Raw genomic sequence first — 23,310 nt, 5'->3', positions numbered from 1 at the left:
TGATGCATAGACCTTTGTTAGCATTGCAAATTTGCTCAAATGCTGAAGTGCAATGTGAAGTTAATGCTATTGAATATGTCTGCATAGAACAGGAAATGATAATGTCATAGCGCTGTGTGCTCAGGCAGTGTACCTAGTCACCCCACAGCTTTAATGAAAATAGCATAGGACATTGATGCTAGATGCCTAGGTTCTGAACAAAATGCATGCTGGTTAGTGGCCTGTATGATATGTAGACCTGTGCCTGTGGTATGGGTTTGACCACGTAATCATAATACAATGTCGATGTTACCAATATAAATAGCCATGGAACAGAATGCTAAAGTATATGACTAACCATCCTAAAGGTTTCAACCGAGGAACAAGTGTACTGAAAATATGATACACAGACATCATTCCCTGTGACAGTGTACTTAAGGGATATTACTGCCAACAGAGATTAGTGGTTAAATAAACCTTAAGAAGGATTCACAAAGCTATATATTCTTATAGGATATGACTCACAGTTTGTTCACTTTACAAAAGTTCATCAAAAATACTGAAAAAATTACTGTGCCTCAAGTCTAATTGGTCATTTAATATATGGTTTGTTGCCTCCTTATTGTCACTGAATATCTGTAAAGCTTTTAACAAATTACAGTTTCCCATTATTGGTGCTTTATGCAATATCTTCATTTTATGGTGAACATCTTCTGTTTTATGTCAGGCATTATTCACATGTAAACCGAAAGCAATTCTATTCTGTATGTTCATGGTACCTAGCTGCAAATGAGCGGCCATCTTTTTTTGTAGCAGCCGCTCCTGTTGTGCGGTCCTAGTCAGCGGGCTATTGGTTGATGTCATCTCACAGGCTTCTCTGCTCTTGTGTTCTTCACCTTCGTGCTGGCACTTGTCAATACGCTGGAACATGATAACAGAAAACCAATGCTGTCTCCAAATCATAGTTCATAGGCACAAAACTCGACATGTTTATGGGTTTGAAACTGATACCGATGTATGGAACTTGGATTACCATGTGTTCACATTCGTTGTCAGCAGTTACAGGAAGCAGAGGGTACTGCAGACCCGATCTGACAGGCCTTACGCTGACATCTATAGGGAAATTCTGGTTTCATACTTCTATGCCTGATTTATGTAGTAGTGTTGGTATCATATTATGATGGACATTGTGCTCAAGCCATATTTATTATCCAGATCGTTAATGAAAATTTCCGCTTATGTTCCAGTGAAACTATTACCCATATCTAAGCAATCTGCTTGAAAGGAGATTTTGTTATTAAATTTAACGTCATTATATGCCAGTGACATTTCAGGCACCTCTACCAATTCAGTAATGTCCTCTTGGTTGAGTTCTTTTGACATTAATTAATTTTCTGTTATTACCTGTATACTTTCAGAGATAGGTGCATCAGTTTAGAGATTAGTTATGTATAAAAAGGCCAATACGGCGTGATAAGATATTGCAGTGCTGCTGTATGTCATCATCTGTGAATCCTTCTTAAGAATTGTTTAACAACTAATCTCTATTGGCAGTAAAATAATAACTACCATGTAGACATCATTTGCTGTATCATATTTCGAGTACACTTATTCCTTGGGTTAAACCTATATGATATTTAGTCATATACTTTACCATGTGGTTCCATGACTATTTATATGTAGTAATGTTGGTATCATATTATGGTGGAGATTGTGCTCAAGCCTGTACCATAGAGGTAAGTCTACCTATCATAAAGGCCATTAGCCAGTAAGCATTTTGTTCAGACCCAAGGCATCTAGCATCAATGTCAAGCCTATGATTCCATGGTGTTTATCACTACCTGTGCTGATGGACAAGTTTAGCATTTCACCAGATCTGCATTGTAGACGTAGATCTTATGCATAATATATTCCAGTAACTATGGGTATATAATTATTATTATTTCTATTTTTTCTATCCTTCATGTAAGCTGTGTAAATGTTGTATATATGAGGGAAGATCTGAAAGTTATGCACAATAATTTTACTACCAAAAAGTTAAGTAGGTAACAAAATATAAAAAATCACAATTTAACTTAACATCTTTTACATACTTTTCTACATAGTCACAAATGTTCCCAACACATTTCTCCCATCGCGGTACCAGTATCAGTATGCCCTGTTTGTAGAAATCCATTTGGTTGGAGTGTAGCCATCTGCGGACTGCAGATTTCACTTTAACACATGTCACAAGGCACTGGCTGCCCAGAATTTCTTCATGGGACCAAAAAGATGAAAAGTCCAACAGTGCATGGTCTGAATTGTATGGTAAATGCTGTAGCACCTCTCCTCAAATCTGGCGATTTTCTCACAAATAGAAACAGCAACATTGGGAAAGCACTCTCATGAAGAAGTTTGACATTGTCAGCATAAATGTTGTGGTGTCTGTCATGAAGGGCACAATGCAACTTAACCAAAGTTTTAATGTAGGCTGTGCAGCATTCGCAGCGGTCCCATGTTCAACAAAGTCCACCACTAACATATCATGCTTCTCCCAGAACACTGTCACAAGCACTTTCCTAGCAGACTTAAGTCACTTTGATTTTGTTTTTTGTTCTGGGGAACCTGCATGTTCCCACTCCATAGAGGCCTGCTTGGTTTTGGGCATGTAGTGGCGTGCCCACGACTCTTCACCAGTGACAGTTCCTTTCAGAAAGTCATGCCCTTATGTGGCATAATGCATTAAGTGGTCCAAGCTTGCATCATTTGCTGACCCTTGTGGTTATCTGTCAGGTTCTTAGGCACCCAGTGAGCACTAACTTTACAAAATTTCATTGCGTCATGAACAAGATCATACACAACACCGTAAGAAATGTTTAATTACAGCAATAAGTTTTGCAGTTGCACATGCCAGTTACTCAAAATTGCTGCTTCAATGGCTTCGACATTCTGTGGGGTTGCAGCTGTTATCGGCCATATGGAGCATGGCATATCACTGAAGTTCACATGGAACTCTTGGAAGAATGCACAACACCTGGAGATATTGCTACAGTTTTCCCCATACTCATCATGCATGTCCCTGTCAGTATCACTTGGTTTATGCCCCTTGGCCCACAAAAATAGAACTACAGTTCACTGCTCTTCACAAATTGACAATAGTAACATGCATTCCATGTTTGTTTTGTAGTTCAGGCTTCTCTCACTAGAGCTGCACATGGAAACAAAATACCCTCTGTAGTGCAAACTTTTAACTCTATTGTCGTGAAATTTCAACATTCCAGCTGCAATACCAGGGGAGAAAAAGAATTATTGTTCATTACTTTCCAGTCCTCCCTCGTATTAAGTTACATTATAGTTTCTTTTGCAACAACATCAGTTCTAGAACTAAAATTTACAATATATCTTATAGTCCAGTACTTTAGAGACACTATTCCTTACTAATTCTAGTATACATCTACACACACAATCTGCAATGTACTTTGGCAGCAGCAGAATTATTCTGCAGTCAGCTTCAAATGCCAATTCCCTAAATTTCCTTCAGAGTGTTCCACAAAAAGAACTTCATCTTCCCTCCAGGAATTCCCATTTGAGTTCACAAACGGGGTGTCTACGACCTGGGACAACCGAGAGATCCGGGAAAAACCCGGGAATTTTTTCATCCGGGACGAAACTGGGGAAAAACCTGGGAATTTTTTTGAATCCCGGGCATTTTTTATTGTTTTTGTTCTCAGTTAATTTTTTGTTAATTTGACTGGTAAGAACCAATACCCTAACAAAGACTATTACTGTATCCTGCTACTGCGGAATAATACTGCAGCAATAAAACATGAACAAGAGAAAAAACGAAAATAAAATTGCAAAGGAAATGCACCATATACAGCAACAAAACACAGTGCTCATACAAGCGTCTACCAACAGCAAAATGCGTCAAAGGCTGTAGGAAGATTATGCAGTGCTTCGTAACAACAAATTGCCTCCGATGAGCCTGACGTCACAACTGTTAACATTAGATTTGTTTTAGCAGTTACGAGTGGGATCATGCGCATGTGCTGTTGAGTAGTATCTTCTTCCGCTTCTGGCTACAGAAACGTGGCTGTTGGTTGTGTAAGCAGTCGCAAACCATGAAAAAAAGGGGGGGGGGGAAGCAGCTAGGTGCTACCTGGAAAAATTTTACGGGCACACCCAAGCTGCCAGATTTGTGCATGCGCAGCAGCCCTGGATCTAGGAGTGGGGGGGCAAATTCATATTCTTGAGGAAAAAAACGTTGTTTCACAAAGCGCCTAGCACCCAGCACACGTTGGTCTGTCGATTATTCGTATGACTTTGAAACATGTCCCTGTCGGTTTTTGAACATTGTTGAACACATTCTAAGTTGATTTCTGAATGAATCATAAATTGATTTCTGAATGTGTGCATAGTGTATGTGATGTCTTTGTCAGTGGAACCCTCATCACATCTAGAAATAAACTTTACTGCAGACAAAAGGGGCTATATGAGCTGAGCAGAGTATAGCCGAACGAAAAAAAGCCAACCACCTTCTGATTATGTGGTTGACTGGGTTTGTGAGTGATGACTGTTGTTATGATTACCAGCGAAATCCATAGATTCAGAGTACCAGAGTGCGAATAAGCGACTAACAGGAATAACAGGTAAGAAAGATTACGTATTATCTTCTTGGTGTATCCAAGAAAATGAAATTTTGACAGAAAATTTTTTGGCCAGATCGCTATACTACTAAGGGCCAGTTGTACAGTCTATGGCTAGCAGCCGCTTTAAGGTACATTCTGGAAGTAGCGCGGAAAACGCGTTGTACGAACGCGTAACAATGCTTAACCGGAGAATAATCGCAGGGTAACTAAACTGGTGATTCTGGCACAACACTGTTTGTTAGAACGAGGAAGGAAAAGAAATGGTGATATCACTTAAATTATGGAAGAATATGACAATTCCAAATTTATATAAAAATTTTGCACTATTACTTTTCAGTCTCATGCTTGAGAAACTGGAGCATATGAATGAAGTGTAAAACTATTTCCTAATGTAAAGCTTTTTGCTTGTAGTAGGCCTAATAGTTATTTGATATTCGTACTTTGTGAATTATATTCTGCTGTGTTATGAAAATGACCATTTTTGCCAAAACAGACTCGTTTATTTGGCATGTGTTATAATTGCTGCAGTATTATAAAGGCCTATTTTGTTTTATCTAGCAGACAGTGACAAAATAGACGTAATCAGGTCAAGAAACCACACCAGTCTTGGGCCTATTTGTATTAACAGCTTTTTCAGTATTAGACAGCGACATTTCGATTTTTCACGCAGCAAAATATTTGACGAACTTGGATGAAGTAACAGATTCTTTCACAGAAAGGAAAGCACGCCATGTGAAGCTGTAGCAAGATTAGAGAGGAAAAAATTCTAAATGCTAAGGATTGAAGAAATGTGTACTGTCTTGCTTGTCTCTGCTGGTTTTATGTATACTATACTTAATTTTATGTGACACAAAGCAGCAAGTTGTTAGCTAATAGGGAATAAGGAATGCAAATTTTCTGAGGATTTTTTTTTTAAAAAAAAGAGAGGGGCAGGATGTCAAACCGGCCGACTGGAAGCAGGAGAGGCACCATAGGGCATTTTAATTTCCACTGACCTGAATATAGTTTGATGGCATTCAGTACAAAATATACACATTTCAATTCCACAGACCGAAATACAGTGATGTGTGATAGAAGACTGCTGTGTGAAGAGGTGTGGCGCTGCACTTTGGCACACTTAAGATCAAATAACATGTCTTTCAATTTCTCAGACACATATGTTTTATGTATCAGACTCTTCAGAAAGATGTGCGCTACAAAATAAACATATTTTTGAAATTTTTTTTTTTTTTTAATGTTTGTCATCCTATCTCAAACACTTCAGGGATGCCACTATCTACTGTTGCCCCGGTTCGGAAATGTAGATATGGGTCTGATGCGCAGAGCAGTCTGAGTTATAATAGGGAAGTGGGTAGTCTCCATGTGATCCATGTTTACATTTAGTGATTTTGCTGTTTCCTCTTTGTGTACTGCACTCACATCAAATGAAAACAAAATTGATTTCTGTGGCCGGGAGCTATTGTGAATTAAAATACATTCACATAATTACAGAAGGCTAAAATAAGTTATTAGTTTCAGATTTTATTTTATTTCCGCCTTACGGACAGTCAGCATTAATTGCCATGCAGAACAATGAAGTTATTTTTATCGGTTTGCTGATGAAATTTTCTTTTATTAACCTTCAAGTACACGCGCTGTTTCTGGTAATGTATAGTCAGGTGTGGGGTCTAGAAGTACCCCCAACAGTTTTTAGATGTGCTTACAACTAATTACTGGAAATAACTTGGATATTTTTATATTTACATAATAAAAGACAACGTATTTATTATTTCATTTATTGTGCTTATATTAATCAGATGAAGTTGAAGATGAAGATGAAAGGGGAGATATGATACTGCGTGAAGAGTTTGACAAAGCACTGAAAGACCTGAGTCGAAACAAGACCCCGGGAGTAGACAACATTCCATTAGAACTACTGATGGTCTTGGGAGAGCCAGTCCTGACAAATCTCTACCATCTGGTGAGCAAGATGTATGAGACAGGTGAAATACCCTCAGACTTCAAGAAGAATATAATAATTGCAATCCCAAAGAAAGCAGGTGTTGACAGATGTGAAAATTATCAAACAATCAGTTTCATAAGTCACGGATGCAAAATACTAACACGAATTCTTTACAGACGAATGGAAAAACTGGTAGAAGCCAACCTCAGGAAAGATCAGTTTGGATTCCATAGAAATATTGGAACACGTGAGGCAATACTGACCCTACGACTTATCTTAGAAGCTAGATTAAGGAAAGGCAAACCTACGTTTTTAGCATTTGTAGACTTAGAGAAAGCTTTTGACAATGTTGACTGGAATACTCTCTTTCAAATTCTGAAGGTGGCAGGGGTAAAATACAGGGAGTGAAAGGCTATTTACAATTTGTACAGAAACCAGATGGCAGTTATAAGAGTCGAGGGGCATGAAAGGGAAGCAGTGGTTGGGAAGGGAGTGAGAGAGAGTTGTAGCCTATCCCCAATGTTATTCAATCTGTATATTGAGCAAGCAGTAAAGGAAACAAAAGAAAAAATCGGAGTAGGTATTAAAATCCATGGAGAAGAAATATAAACTCTGAGGTTCGCCGATGACATTGTAATTCTGTCAGAGACAGCAAAGGACTTAGAAGAGCAACTGAATGGAATGGATAGAGTCTTGAAAGGAGGGTATAAGATGAACATCAACAAAAGCAAAACGAGGATAATGGAATGTAGTCGAGTTAACTCGGGTGATGCTGTGGGAATAGATTAGGAAATGAGACACTTAAAGTAGTAAAGGAGTTTAGCTATTTGGGGAGCAAAATAACTGATGATGGTCGAAGTAGAGAGAATATAAAATGTAGACTGGCAATGGCAAGGAAAGTGTTTCTGAAGAAGAGAAATTTGTTAACATTAAGTATAGATTTAAGTGTCAGGAAGTCGTTTCTGAAAGTATTTGTATGGAGTGTAGCCATGTATGGAAGTGAAACATGGACGATAAATAGTTCAGACAAGAAGAGAATAAAAGCTTTTGAAATGTGGTGCTACAGAAAAATGCTAAAGATTAGATGGGTAGATCATATAACTAATGAGAAGGTATTGAATAGGATTGGGGAGAAGAGAAGTTTGTGGCACAACTTGACTAGAAGAAGGGGTCGGTTGGTAGGACATGTTCTGTGGCATCAAGGGATCACCAATTTAGCATTGGAGGGCAGCGTGGAGGGTAAAAATCGTAGAGGGAGAACAAGAGATGTATACACTAAACAGATTCAGAAGGATGTAGGTTGCAGTAGGTACTGGGAGATGAAGAAGCTTGCTCAGGATAGAGTAGCATGGAGAGCTGCATCAAACCAGTCTCAGGACTGAAGACCACAACAACAACAACAACAACATTATTAATCAGTCTTATCAGAAACTTTAAGCCATTTACAAAAACATATCATTTTGGTTTTCTGTTTGTATAGCTCAATTAAAAGGACATAAAAATCAACAAATACTAACTTCTAACAACACTTTTTTTTTTTATTTTGTACAGAATTGGAGCATAAAATCAAATGAAAATTATAAAACAGAAAAAAACTAACTAGACAAAAAAAAAAAAGACACCACATTATTTGCCTACAAAATCATTTGTTTCCTTTGGCTTCACAGGACAAACAAAAATTGATTGCCTTTGAATGAGGCTTACAAATACATTGTTTGCACATGTTACATGTTTAGAGTGCTCTTTTTGTCTTTCGACTTGGGCAAATATAACACCTTCGCTTTTTAGAAGCACTAGGACCAGGCTCATCTGCATTAGGCATTGAAAGCATTTGTTCTTGGCCAACCAATTTGCACATAATTTCCTGTACATCTTTGGCCAGCTTTGGGTTATTTTCTAATCTCCTGCAAATGTATGGCTTTACAAGACTCATTGCAGTGGACTTTATGTAGTCTCTTCTGCTGACTTTTGTATTTTTATTAGAACCGACCCAAAGAACATATCTGTTAGCTAGAGAAATATTCAGCATTGCAGCAAAGATTGCGTTTGGCCATCTTCTTGTTCTATGTGAGCAAGAGTAATTTGAGCATTTCAAATCCAAAGCATCAACTCCTCCCGTAGTCGCATTGTAAAAGTCTACAATTGCAGGTTTCTTCGATTGTTGATTGACACACGCTTCGTGATGCATGGAAGATAGTAAATCTACACTTTTATGCTTCTTTGGAATGAATGATACCAAGGTCTAGTTCCGAACAAATGACTTTCTCGTTTGTTTTTTCATACAGTGCCCACGTATGTTAGTCCTAGTTTCAATAATTCGTCTACTAACTCAATAGCCGTAAACCAACTGCCTCCAGTGATATTCTTATAGTTCCATAAAATGGCTCTGCAAGTTTTAGCACATCCTGTGTTGGCACTGCGAAAGGGATTTTTCTTTGGGTAAGCGGTTTTCCAGAGTATATAAATGCATTACGTAAGTAATGAGTTTTCGCATCGCAAATACACTGCATTTTCAGGCCATATTTTCCAGGTGTACTTTTGATAAACATTATGAATGAGCACCTTCCTCGAAATTTTACGAACAGTTCATCAACACATAAATATTCTGAACAAGAATAGTTCGCACTACAATTGCTAGTAAACTTTTCAAAAATTCCTCGTATCAAAGCCAGTTTATCTGTAGATTTTCTTTCTTCTCATGTGCTGATGTCATCAAAGGTTACATTGAAATGAATGAATAAAAATCTGTATATCCCCATTACACCTCGAAAAATGTGTCTTCCAGTAAAATCAACCGCCCATAGCAATCTAACATTTTCATGATTTGACTTGAATATCGACGTAAACAGAAGTAATCCAAAGTAAGCTCGTAACTCTCAGCAATCAGTGTTGTTGGCATAATACGGCCATAATAATGGAGGTGAATATTTGTCCTCAAGTTGTTTGCTGGTACAGTGCACGATAGTCTCAATCACATTATTGGTAAATAATAGTTCCCAACTCTCTACAGGCGACATGTCATGTTTACAAGCAGCAGGTCCTTTCAGTCCCGCGCGTTCTTGTACAATATTGTGCTGTCATACACGAGATGAATGTAGGGCAGATTTACTCCATTTGAATCTGTTCTTACCGTAAAAATAGTTCCCTGAGCTTTCTTCATCTTCTTCACTAGAAGAAGAGACACTTAGCTCCATCTCTGAACCAGAAAGGAGTTCACTGTGTATCAAATCATGATCACTGATGTCATCAACATCTGCGTCTGGGTCATTTAGTTCTGTGTCTTCACCTTCTGAGTCAGTGCCTTCTTCCAACAGTTGTGCAATACCCTCATCACGAGGAAAGCAAGTCATTGTTGTAAATATACTGAAATAAGAGGAAATTACTGTATTAGCATATTGTAAATAAATACTATGTAAAAGCACGAGTGGGGTCTACAGGTACCCCAACAACGAAAAACAGGCACTTACTGTTGCAAGAGCGCGGCACACGTCCACCTATTGCAAGCACACTGAGAATACCTACAATGACGAGTCTGTAGTGTGCCAACAACGGAAATTATAAAACAAAAATGTAGCATGGGGTCTGCTGAGACCCCACCCGTGTAGTTAAAGGTTAATCTTTCCCACTGAGGCAGTCAATATGTTTGAAACGAAGTGTTTAATTCCAAACTATTGGCTAGTTTCAACTGTTTGGTGCATTTTAAGTGTATGTTTTCATCTTCTAGCACGTGTGGCATTATGCCATAACAAAGAACGAAACATGAGATAACAAAGTACTGGCACCCAAGGAAATTTACATCCTGAAAACCACACTGAAAAGCTTAATATCAGGTCGAGGCCTACTTCACTGAGAATCTGTTTAACTCATTTAAAAATGAGATCTTTGATGATGAGCCATTTAGAAGAATTTAGAGCCCAGAAGATCACACATTTATGCCGTTATTAAAAAATTTACTGGCACATTTGTCTGATATATCTTAAAATGTAATATGTGCATAAAAGACCAACATTATATGTGAAAGCTTAGCTTCTCTTGCAGTGTATTGGCCTTAGAGGCCAATATTATATGTGAAAGCTTTGTTTTTCTTGTAGCAACATTATATATATTAATTTAACCCGTTAACTTTTCCTGTTCGTGTGTTCGCGCTACTTGACAGTGATGTTGCTATTGGCTGACTACACCACGTGTCCGAAGCTCTGTATATCCGCTGTCATCAGCTGGCGAGATCAGGTGACATGAGCTTTGACTGGCTTACAAATACGCATTGCAATCTCGATTTCAATGCTTCGGAAAGCACATGCGATGTTTGGTGGAATTCGAATTTATACTTTCATAATACGAAAATTTGCAGCGTACATGGTACTGCATATCAAACATCTTTCCAAAAGGTGTTTTTTCCCCTGAGTTTCATTTTCTAAAGCGCCAGGAAATTCCACGCCTGCGTATAAAACCATAACCATTCAAAGGATTGATACGTTATACAGTTCCGAGAGAAAATATACTGTCAATTAACAGGGAAAAACTATGTTTCCTAGTGGGAGAAAGTGTATTTTTAACTGGGAAATCCAGGAGAAATCCGGGAATATTTTTTCCTTTTCTGCGTATACACCCTGACAAAGCTTATTAGTAACACTTAGGTGATGATTGAATCTACCATTAATAAATCTAGTTGCACGATTCTGAATTGCTTCGATGTCTTCCTTTAGTCTGACCTGGCGGGGATCCCATAAACTCGATCACTGTTCAAGAATGAATCATATTGGATTCTATGCACAGTCTCATGTACAGATAAACCACACTTTCCTAAAATTCAGTCCATAAACCAATGTTGACCATTTGCCTTCCCTGCTTCTGTCCTGATGAGCTCATTCTATTTCATATTGCTTTTTGTATCTCCACTACAGGGTGTATGAATTGTTGTATACAATGCATTACATTGTATTTTGTTTCACACTAACTTTAGTTCAAGCACTGCTGGCTTTTTTTTACGGAGCTATAGTTGCACCTCAAATCTGTTTATTTTATTTTATTTATTTTTTATTACATTTGGTAGGAGTTGGTTTTTGAGCATTTATGTATGCTGCCTTTTATAAATGTAAGGACTTGGTAGTTGATCTATCACTGACTATCTAAAATGACTGTACTTTTAGGATCATTCATACTGTTTGGTTTCCTACTTTGATTGTTATTCTATTCTATGTATCATAATATATACACACGTAATTAATGAAATCAGTAAATGCCTCTTGTAGACATTGGGCTATGTATCACATCCACTCCAGCCAATTACTCAAACCATTTTATTTTGTAAAACAAATTGTAGTTGAATATTACATGCATTGTCATAGATCCCTTACAGTAATATTAGATGAATAACATTGCCTTACAGTTATGAAGCTACTATTATACATAGAGACTGTTTCTCCCGGCTTTCATATTGTGCAGTGAATGCCCTGAGACAATGGGAAAAACTTGGGATTTTTTTCATCTGGGTGAGATCCAGGAAACACCTGGGAATCTTGTAGATCTTGGAATTTTTTGTTATTGTAGTTTTCAGTTAAATTTTTCTGATTTTGATTGGTAAGAGCAGATAACTCTTACAAGGCATTCTACTACAGAGTAATACTGCTGCAATAAAACTAAACTGGTGAATGACACCAGAATAAAACTTTAGTTGCAATATAATGCCCCATTTGCAACAACAAAACACAGTGCACACACAAGCACATGCGGACAGCAAAATGTATCAAAGACTATGCAATACTTCGTAATGACAAACTGCTTTCAACGTGTCTTTCTCGCAGTCCTCATTTTGACGAACATGACAACATAACTGTTCACATTTGTAACAGGTTGCGGTAAAATATTGCGAATGGCGGTTTGAGAAGTGTTACTTTCAAAATAAATTTACTTTTACGCAAGGTGAATTATGTTACGTGTCAGAATGTGTGATGAATTTCATAAATCATAGAGCGTTAGACTCTCAAACAAAACTTAACACTGAAGACCAGCCAGTTAGAAAAAATTTTGGTCTCAGGAGACCAGCCATTTATGCCGGTACTTAATATTTTACTGGTACATTTCTGTTTGAAATATCTTAAAAGGTAACACATGCTAAAAAAGACCAACTTTCAAGGTTGGTTTTTCAATTTATTATAGCTTTTTATTAGATTTCAAATTATACAGTCATGATAACAAGAAGTATTATCATTCGTAAGAAAAATTGTGAAGCGGATTCTTGAGCAATTGCACACACAATTAGGTTTTGTATGGAAAGGTCGAAGTACTCAACAGAACATGTGTTCAGCCAGGTAACCCACAAATGTTCAGTACACAGCAGAGAAATTAATAATCATGCTTGCCAGAAATATTCAACTGCTGCAATTTAAGCTGTGTTCTTATGACCCTGCCTGATCACGCCCTCGGAGAGAGAGAGAGAGAGAGAGAGAGAGAGAGAGAGAGAGAGAGAGAGAGGGGGGGGGGGATTTGACAACCAGTATTATATGTGAAAGCTTGGCTTTTCCAATAACTATGTTGTGTGTATATTAACCATTAACTTCTCCTGGTTGTGTTTTTGTGCTGCTTAACATTGATATTGCTATTGGCCGAGTACATCAGGTGTCCTATATTCTGAATGTCTGCTGTCATTGGCTGGTGAGTTTACGTGACATGTGTCATGATTAGCTGACAGTCTCGATTTCAGTGCTTCGGAATCTACTGTGCTGTTTTTGATGGAATTCCTGTTGCTGTATTTGGTGAAAATCCTATTTGTACTTTCATAATGTGAAAATATGCAGTCTAATAGTTGCTGCGATCTTTGCACAGTGTGTTGTTTTTGGCTCGGTTTTGTTTCCTAAAGTGCCGGAAAGTTCTATGCTATCTTATAAAATCTTCATCATTCAAAGGATTGATAAGTTTTACAGCTCTGAGGGAAAGTATATTGTCATTTAACACGGAAAAAATGTCCTGTCACCTGGGATATCGTGTATCTGCAGCGGGGAAAAAGTGTATTTTTAACTGGGAAATAGTCGAGAATGTCTCTTTTTTTTCTTGTCCATGTGTACACCCTGAGTGTAAGTTTATTTAGCTTCTGGATATGTAATACTTAGCTTTTTGGAATGAAGAATGAAAAGAGTAGAAAATTGTTACTGTCAGTTGTCTCTCTATGATATTATTTGTTTTATGTAATATTGTGAGATTAGTGTGGTTTCTTCTATAGATGCAGCTTCAGCTTTATTACACAAATTTTAATATTTGTATAGTTATAACTATTGCTTGTATTATTTGTTTTTTTAATTACTATGTAGGGTATTTTACACTTTTTAATTATTGTATTACATTATATTCTCACTTCATTATACTTTACTGTCTTCGTATGTGGACTGTGCATATCTCTGTGAGATGTGTTAGCAGTGGGTATTCTCTATTATATAGAGACAGATTTATTTTAATTTTATTTGTGACTGGAATGGGGGACGTGTGACTGATCACACACTTTAATGTGGGCTGTTATTAAATCAACACCAACAGGGGCGAAATGAATGGAATGAAGAATACTCCTTGGTGCCCCCCCCCCCCCCCCCCTCCAAATGAAGACTGGATCTCAAGATGTTTTAGGTAGATTATCTAATTATTTTTTTTAGTAGATTGTTTTGAGATAGTGGTGCCTTTCATTACTTGCCTGTCATTTCAGATTTTTCAGAATTTCTGTTGCATACTTCTATGAGTCAGACAGACTTGTTGTCTCACCTTATCCTAGGGTCTGAGTGCCCACTTGTTTATAACCCTTTCCAGTCAACTCCCCTTTCCTCTGGGTGGCAGTATCTAATAGCTCCGAATGCTATGAGTAGTGTTTTCACATTTAAAAGTATCTGTCGACGGTACTGGGATTTTGTCTTTTGAAATTGGTCTAGTGTTTAGTGTGTAGTGAACATTCTCTCCCCATCATGAATTGAATTAGCTATTCCGAGAGAGGCGTGACCAAACAAGCGTGTGTCAGTGACCCCAACTGGTGAGTGACGTGTTGTGTCTCATTTCCAGTCATTGGTGTTAAGTTTTGCCTTCTCCTGCTTGATCATATTTTTATTGGACTCTTGTATGCTGTACATTTCTAGCTAAAATGTATTCTAATCAGAACATGGCAGGCATGGATTTGATGTATGGATGTGCAAATTGCAATGCTAGAAGGTGCCCTAATGGACATTTACTGAACAATAAGACCTTTCAAAGAATACATGAATATCTTGTGGAGACAAACTCTTTTGAGAAATGGTCATTACATTGTAGAAGATCAGATAGTGTTAGAACACCTGATTAAGATCAAATACTTCATCATATTGAGGACAATAATGGTAGCAATACCAGAAAAATAGCAGAATGTGAGTCACATGACTGTGTGAAAACTATAATTAAGAGAGCAACTCTCTTATTCATACCATCTTCAAAGAGCACAAGGTCTTATTGAAAAACATTTTCAATCCAGAATAGCTTTTTGTACTTGGAGATGTGTGCTCAGGACTAACACTTTTTGTCTACCGTCATAATGAAGCAACATATACCAGGAATGGGTGGATGAGAATCCTTTTTCAGTTTAGGAAACAAGACATCAACAACAGTTTAACATTAATGTATGTGCTGGCATAATTGGACACAGATTAATTGGACCTTTTTCAGTTGTCAGAGACTGCAGTCGTGTGTGTGAGTTGCATTATTGTGTTTGTGTGTGTGTGTGGTCTATTTTTGATGAAGGCCTTGCTGGCCAAAAGCTTATTTGTGACAGACTTTTTGTTGTGCCTATCTGTGACTCGGCATCTTTGGTATATGGTGAGTAGCAACTTTCCTTTTCATAATATTGTTACATTTCATCCTGGATTTTCCACTGTTTAATTGGACCTTCCATTTTCTGTGGAACACTGACTGGAACTTCATCCAGTGATTTGTTAATGGAACATTTAAATGTTTTGTTGGAAGACATCTTGCATCAAAACATGTGGTTCCTGCACAAATGATGCAGCACCTTTACCTTATTTTGATCTTCAAGTAGGGGCAATTTTAAATCAGCATTTCCCAAAAAATGGATATGCCATGGGGCAGCAATATCTTGGCCTGCTGGATCACCTGATCTCAATCCATTCGAGTTTTATTTTTGGGTCTGTTTAAAGAACATAGTATACTCATGACTTGTTGCAAATTTTGAAATTCTTTGCCAGCATGTTCAAGAAAGATTTCAGTAAGAATAGACACCTGGAAAATGGGAGTGAGTAAGCCAGTCCATGATATGGTGTTGTAGGTACCTTGCTCACTCAATCTGATCTAGATTCCTTACAAACAAACAGCATTTAAGTATTTTATTTTCTAAGGTCTTTCTTTTGTAGGGTGTAATTTCCAAGTAGCGTACCAATGAATTGAAGTCTTTACCACTGTGACTGAATCCAAGCAGTCAATCCAATAAATATTGTATATCAGACATTTGCAAATCATTTGTTATTCTGTGATGTAAATAATTGTATAGTTCTTTTAATTTAGAGCCAATTACCATTCAGGTTGATATCCATGTAACATCTAACAGGAATATCCAATATCCCCCCCCCGCCCCCAAAACAAGTTGCGTTTGATTGTGTCTTCAGTTTGCAGTTAATATTATCCTGTTCCACTTCCATGGGTCACATGTGCAGTAACATGCTACATCACTCCATGTCAGACTTGGCAGATTCCTTGCACACATTCTTGTTGAGTTTTTACAATGTGCTTTTTCTTCTTTAATTTTTAATGTACTGTAATCTGCTAGTGTATATTTTTATAGACCTTGTTCAACTATTCATTTGAATTTCAGTCTTTGAGCCCCAAACACTTATTTATCCAATTTGTGCAACATATTTAATACACCTCTGCAAAAAGGAATTGTCCCCAATAGATTAAAACTGGCTGTAGCGATACATCTCTTTAAAAAATGAGATAAAAATAATGTCACAAACTATAATCCAATTTCCCTTTTAATTATCTTTTGAAAAATTAGTGCACATTACCCTTAACATAAGTCAGATTGGGTTTTGTGCTAGTCTTTGTACTGAAGTAGCAATATTCTCCTTCGGGAGGACGACGGTTCAATCCCGTCTCCGGCCATCCTGATTTAGGTTTTCCGTGATTTCCCTAAATCGCTTCAGGCAAATGCCGGGATGGTTCCTTTGAAAGGGCACGGCCGATTTCCTTCCCTCACCCGAGCTTGCGCTCCGTCTCTAATGACCTCGTTGTCGACGGGACGTTAAACACTAATCTCCTCCTCCTCCAATATTCTCTTTAAATGATAAAGATTCTGCAGCGATTAAAAAATAAAATAAAATAAAATATATTCCATTAGGTATTGTTTATGAGCTCTCAAAATCCTTCAGTTGTATAAACCATCAAATCCCTATGAAAAAAATGGTATATTATTGTCTAAGTGGTTCTGTAGGTTTGTTGCTTCAGTTATACCTAAAGGACCAAAAGCAGATGACAATGCTGAACGGCTCATCTGGAGAACCTGCCTCATCTGAATGGGGACGTTTAGTTGTGTGCTGCAAGGCTCTGTTTTTGGTCTGCTGCTGTTTCTTATTTTCATTAATGACCATGTTTGTTCCAGTAAAAGGAGTAAATTTACCTCTTTTGCAGATGATACTGCAATACTCATTGACAAATAATTGTCAGATAAAAATCTTGAAAAACTATGAACAAAGTTTTTGCTGGAATTTTAAATGGTGTCTCAGTCAAAGCAGAGAAAACCCATTATACACTGATAGTCAAAACATTACGACCACTGCCCCCTGCATTGCTGGATGGCACTTGGTGGCGTTGCTGGCATGTGATGCAGTAACAAAAGTATGTCAATGGGGCATCATCCTAGCACAGATATGGGCTGCAAAGAGGGAAAACCATTGAGACAAACGACTTTGAGAAAGGGCAGATTATTATTACACTAAGCCTGTGAACGAAGATCTTGAAAACGGCAAAGGTGGTAGAATGTTCACGTGCTACTGTCATGAGCACCTACGGAAAGAGATAGGACAGTGAAACTACCACTAGGCATTAAATGGTTGAACTCCACAGCAGACCACCCATACGTGCTCACATGCTGACTCAATATAATCATCAGTTACAGGTGCAGTGAGCACAGGACTATAATATTCGCCTGTCAGTCAATGGAAACGGGCCAGCTCTTCGGGTGAAACACGTTTTTGCGATACTACGTCGATGGTTGTCCCCACAAACGGTATCGTCGAGGTGAATGGCGACTTGAAACGTACAGCACACCACTGATGCAGGATGATGGAAACAGTGTTATGCTATGGGAGACATTCTTCTGTGATTGCAGGGGCATGTTGTAGTAATCAAAGACACGCTGAGAGCTGTGAACCACCTGCATCCCTTCATGCTTGATGTCTTCTCTGACACCAATATCAACTTGCAGCAGTGTAATCATCTGTATCTCAAAGCCAGAACCATGGTACAATGGTTTGAAGAGCATTTCAGTGAAACCACGTTGATCTCTCGGCAACCAAATTCGCCCGATGCAAGTCCTACGGAACCTATCTGTGTCACTATCAAATGGTTTTGCTGCGTACGTAAAACAGCGGCCCGCTATTTACACAAATTACATGATCTGTGCATAGAAATCTAATGCCAGATACCTCTGCAAACCTACCAACAAACTGTCAGATCCCTATACACAGAATCAGTGATGTATTTTGTTCTAAAGATGGACAAACAAGCTATTAAGTAGGTGGTCATAATGTTTTGGCTCATCACTATATGAGGTTCCATACACCACAAAGAAACCTTGAAGAAATTAACGTAAAGTGTAGAGATCAGCCAGTACAAAAAGTGGAGGATACATAATTCGTGGGTGCATTTGCAGGATGAGTCAAAAAGGACTGTAAAATTTTGGAACGATATAGAAATATATTGAGGTAACTTACAGAATCAGTAGATGTGTTATTTTGTAGCAAACAGCCTCAAGCTTGATTCACGTAGTGCATCAGTGTCCCATTCTACCACCAGGAATGCAAGAATAGTGCACATTTAAAATGTGCTACATTCAATGTGGTTTTGGTTTCACTGGTATTGTATATCTGGATATGCTTGAAAACTTATCCTCATTTCCTCGTGAAGTTTGAGGTTTCGTTGATAATCACTTCCCAGGTCAGTGGATTGGCTGTGAAGGACAAGTTGCATGGCCACCTCACTCCCCAGACTTGATGCCACTGGATTTCTTCCTCTGGGGTTTCTTTACAGACAGTGTGTGTTTTCCTCCCCTACCAACAATTTAGCCAGCTCTAACGGTTTCGGCGACAAGAGAAGCGGTGCAAAACTGGATTGCAAACTACTACAGTTGACTTTCTTGAAATGTTTAGCCGATCCTCTTCTCTGGATACATGGCTGCATCGATCTCCACAACTTCTTCTCTGAAGAAATAAAGCTGGTTGGACATAAGTATACAAACTCTAGCAAGTCAACTGTGTCGTTAACCATTAGATACTAATGAAATAGAATTACAGTGTGGTGGATTTAATAACCACTAGAAATTCTTGCTTCTAGCAAGTCTAATACCAAGATTAAGTAAGAGCCTCTAGACAAAACATGTTTCAATTGTCTATAACAATTACAATTATTTGACCACCAAGGAATAACACGTAATTACTCCTTGTACTTTCCATACAGGTTCTATGGCACGAGTGGCGAACACTTGTCGGCGTCGCTTGTCTGACGCACCTCCTGTCCTCCCATGACCAACTTCCACCCTGCACACACAGACATGTGTTGCACGGTAAATAGGCTCTCTCTCTCTCACTCATCTTTAAAACATTGCTTGTCCAAGGTGGCAGAAGGACGAGAGGTTCCAGAATTTACATGGAAATTTCGAATCACTACACAGCCTCTATAGAACACTAAATAAATAAAATAAAATACTCATTTTAGTAGCTCGTTGTGTCCATGATTGCAGAAACTAATGACCAGCAATATTAATTTGGGCATGATTGTGCAGAAAGAGATTTTTTTAACAGTCAATTGTATTACTATCATGGGCTGGTTTTTGGAACTGACTGACTGTTTCTGTGGTTAAGGTGCTTAGACATCTCTTGCTGAACGTCTTGGTGCAGCAATTCTGTTTCATGTTTTCTGTAAAGTAGTTCATGCAGTGTTGGAATGATTTCATAATATGGTCACACTCAGTTGCGGTTCCTCTCCCCCATGACAAATCCTTACCTGCTTGAGCTAGTTCTCCACCTCTAACAGCCTCCATGTTTTCTTGTCTTTTAATCTGATGGTATACATAACTTCCAGAGAGATGACAGTTAGAAAGATTTTGTATGCGGTTCAGTCCCATTTACCATGTAATATTTTATAGTGTATCTGTTCACTGATGTATGGTTAAAATTTCCTCCAGCTGTTGTTGTGGTATGAATCTTAAAAAGGATGAGGGAGGCTTCACTAGGAATAGTCTTACTACGATGTGTTTTCTCTTCATAGTAGTTAGTGAGGACTGGGTACCTTATAGCTGGCAGTCAGTTATTCTAAACATTATACCAAAGTTATATATCTTGCCTATTTATCAAATTGAAAAACAGTCATGGGTGTTGCACAGAGGAAGGTAATGTAGTGAATAATATCTCACCCCCCCCTCCCTTAGCCATTGTTCTATTTTTTTTATGTATGATTATGATTTTTACTCCCCCTCTCCACTTACTCTTAGTTCTTAATCACACATTTCATTTCTGTTAATCCATCTGTGTTTCACCATACTGAAGTTATCATGTATGATCTTTGACCCCTTCGTCTTTTGTCTCCTCTTGTCCTCACAGTAGTTGGGTTCCTCTCTTTCTTGCATCAGTGTGACCGGCATTTCCTTTCCAACCACCCCAACCTATCCCTTCTTCCTCCTCCTCAAGAAAGGTAATAATAGTTCCCAAAGCTAGAATTATTTCTTTTATGTGGGTCTAGCAGCAGTCTTAAGAATTTTGCCAGCTGAAAGTAAGCACAGGCTAGCCATTCTGTCTTGCACGCTCACTGTCAGTGGTTTGTTTAATTTTGGCTTCAGGAAGGAAAATAAACAAAAACTTTGAGAGCAATTTAACTCTTACATATCACATTGTTCTTCAGTTAGGCAATGATGTAAACTTTCAGTACCAGTAATGATGATAACCACAGTACAAAAAGGAAGAAGAGATTAATATAGATATCTTTATTTAAGCTGTGTCAATATTTGATCAACTATCACTCTCTGGCATATAAACATATGTGTTATATGCAGTGCTAATGAAAAGAGTAGTGCTATCTTTCTACTGTCACAAACTACATGAATGTGATCACTGATCTAGTAGGATAGTAGTTTTGAGAAACACAAATGACACACATCAGTATATAATAATTCACCAGGTACACGCCGTAGCCATTAAATTGTAGATTTTTATTATTTTGTTTCTGAAACCACAAAAAGTAATACCAAGAAACATTTGACTTTTCAGGGAACCTGAATTGAAAGCAGCTTGGGAGCGATACATGAGTGTGATCATAAGCTGTCTTCTGCGCATGTATCATACGTGATGGAATCATCATGTGTAATTTGTGTCCTGATTGTGATATTCATTGTGGAAGGTTGGTTACAAAACAAATTTTGAAATGTATAATATTTGGTTTTATTTCTTACATACCATGTACAAGATGTATTATATACTGTGTATTTTTGTACAAAGTTTATTTAAATGAAAAATACAGCATTCTACATTGCTTATTGTCCTATTTTTACTCAAAAGAGACTAACCTGTGACCCTATTGCCCTTCATTTCTTTTTTCAATGGGTTTCTATTTTCACATAAATATGGAATGTTCATATGAGACCTGAAGCTAGTTAGAAAGGCTTTAAGCCTGTAATGTTGAGGCATCATGTTCTGGAGCAAACAGGTTCTCTCATTTTAGAAGGGGAATACATTTACTATAACATAGGCATTGATAACAGTATTTTTCTTTTTATTCATTTGATAATTTTTTTTTTTGCAATAATAGCTTTACAATACACTAGAGGTAATAACAGTATTATAAAATAATGTACTCTGTTATATAAAATTCTCAATAAAAATTTAAAGAAAATAACACTTGTAAAATCTCTGAAATAATGAATTACAACCTCCTCTCACAATCATCTAAAAAAATAAATACTTCAAACATATTAATCAGTAGGAAGGCTGACTTTCTGGAAGACATTTTTGTTGATGGATTCTAGACTACTTTAATGCAAGTAGTCCAAATAGTGCAACAATACGTATTAATGTGTACCTTACAACTTTAGTTGCAATCACCATGAGGTCTCCATCATGTAAGTTAGGAACTGAAGGGTTTCTGGTCCAAATACAATGGCAGTTGTGTAAAATGCAACTAATGAAATTTTATGTAGAGCCAGCTTTATGATGGCAACTCATTTGATGACATGTTACACATTACTTCTGACATTTCAGACACAGGAAGTCATATATAACAAACAAAATAATTAGATATTTAATTATCTGAATAGCTACGTAGAGTGTCGAATAGCACTGACTGCTGAAAGCAGTGCAACAGAAGAATTGCCTATTGGCCAGTGTGGGGGCAGTTGCCATAAATGCAGTCCAAGAACAACCAGGAAAACTGTGTGAAGTGACACTACTACACAATAGTGCCCAACTGCATTCTGCTACACTGACAAAAAAACTATACTGGAGTTGGGTTGGGAAGTCATTCTGCACCAACCTCATATTTTCACTTTTTCCACACTCTATTGAACAATCTTCAGGAGATTTCTTTCTGGATGAAAATGCGCTCTGAACACGGCTTGACAAGTTCTTCGCCTCACAACCACATGATTTCTACAGTCATGGAATAGAAACATTACCCCAGCATTGGCAGACTGTTGTAAATAGTGAAGGAGAATATATTATTGATGACTGAAGTATCGGCTGTGTTTTTTAAAATTTGGGAAAAACACTATGAACTTATGCACTAGATCAATACTTTCATCGGTAACTGCATTTTGTATCTATGAATTCTTATGTGATAGTCACCTCACTGAATATTTTGTCCAGCCACGTCCTGATTACCCAAGTTCTGAACTTTATGTTGATTTGATGGAGAAAAAAAAAACCACCAACAAATCTCAGAAAGTTCCTTCATTGGGTAATAAAATAAATTTAAAACTGAAGAGGACATTTTGTATCTTATACTTATTTTTGTTTTTCCCCATTTGTGTCCTCAGCTCTCCTTGCTAGGAGAAAGGATATATTTAATATTTTTCATTGCTGTAGCACTGATTGACCTGTTTAGTCAGTTATTCATATTTTTTAGGGTAAACTACACTTCCCATAGATATCCACACACAACAGCACTAACATTACCATCTTCGTGGAGCACTCAGAGGGTTTAATATTCTATCTCAATTTCCTCCATATGCTAATGCGTCTTTGAATGCTTTCTGTAAAATTATGTAATTCTTTGAATGAACATACCATTTTTCATTGTATTTTTTACACATGCACTGACAAGTTTTGTAAATACAATGCTTCAACTAGCCTGATCAAGTTGTGGTGTGTGCTTAAAATGTCAGCATGTTTTGTTGCTGAATAGACAGGTTAACACTTCACTTGGTTGGGCAATAAGTTACAGTGGACCAAACCCCTAACCATAAACTGCTTTCATTATGTTCAATAGTTAGACTGACTTAGCAGAAATACAAATATTGTAGCCAGCTGATATACAATT

The 23,310-nt window shown here is 37.6% G+C and overlaps 1 protein-coding gene across 1 annotated transcript in view; it reads left to right on the top strand.

Annotated features, from left to right (window-relative positions):
• The window catches only part of LOC124712565 (acidic fibroblast growth factor intracellular-binding protein), a 124,718-nt gene extending 103,405 nt beyond the window's left edge, over positions 1 to 21,313 (top strand). The window contains exon 8 of the mRNA XM_047242879.1: positions 21,048 to 21,313. Coding sequence (XP_047098835.1) covers positions 21,048 to 21,126 — 79 coding nt within the window. The 3' untranslated portion in view covers positions 21,127 to 21,313. The remainder of the gene's footprint in view (positions 1 to 21,047) is intronic.
• The last annotated feature ends 1,997 nt before the right edge of the window (positions 21,314 to 23,310 follow it).

Source organism: Schistocerca piceifrons, chromosome 8 (assembly GCF_021461385.2).
Source record: "Schistocerca piceifrons isolate TAMUIC-IGC-003096 chromosome 8, iqSchPice1.1, whole genome shotgun sequence".
Lineage (NCBI taxonomy): Eukaryota > Metazoa > Arthropoda > Insecta > Orthoptera > Acrididae > Schistocerca > Schistocerca piceifrons.
The sequence above is the reverse complement of the archived record's forward strand: the minus strand, read 5'-3'. Positions and strand labels throughout refer to the sequence as shown.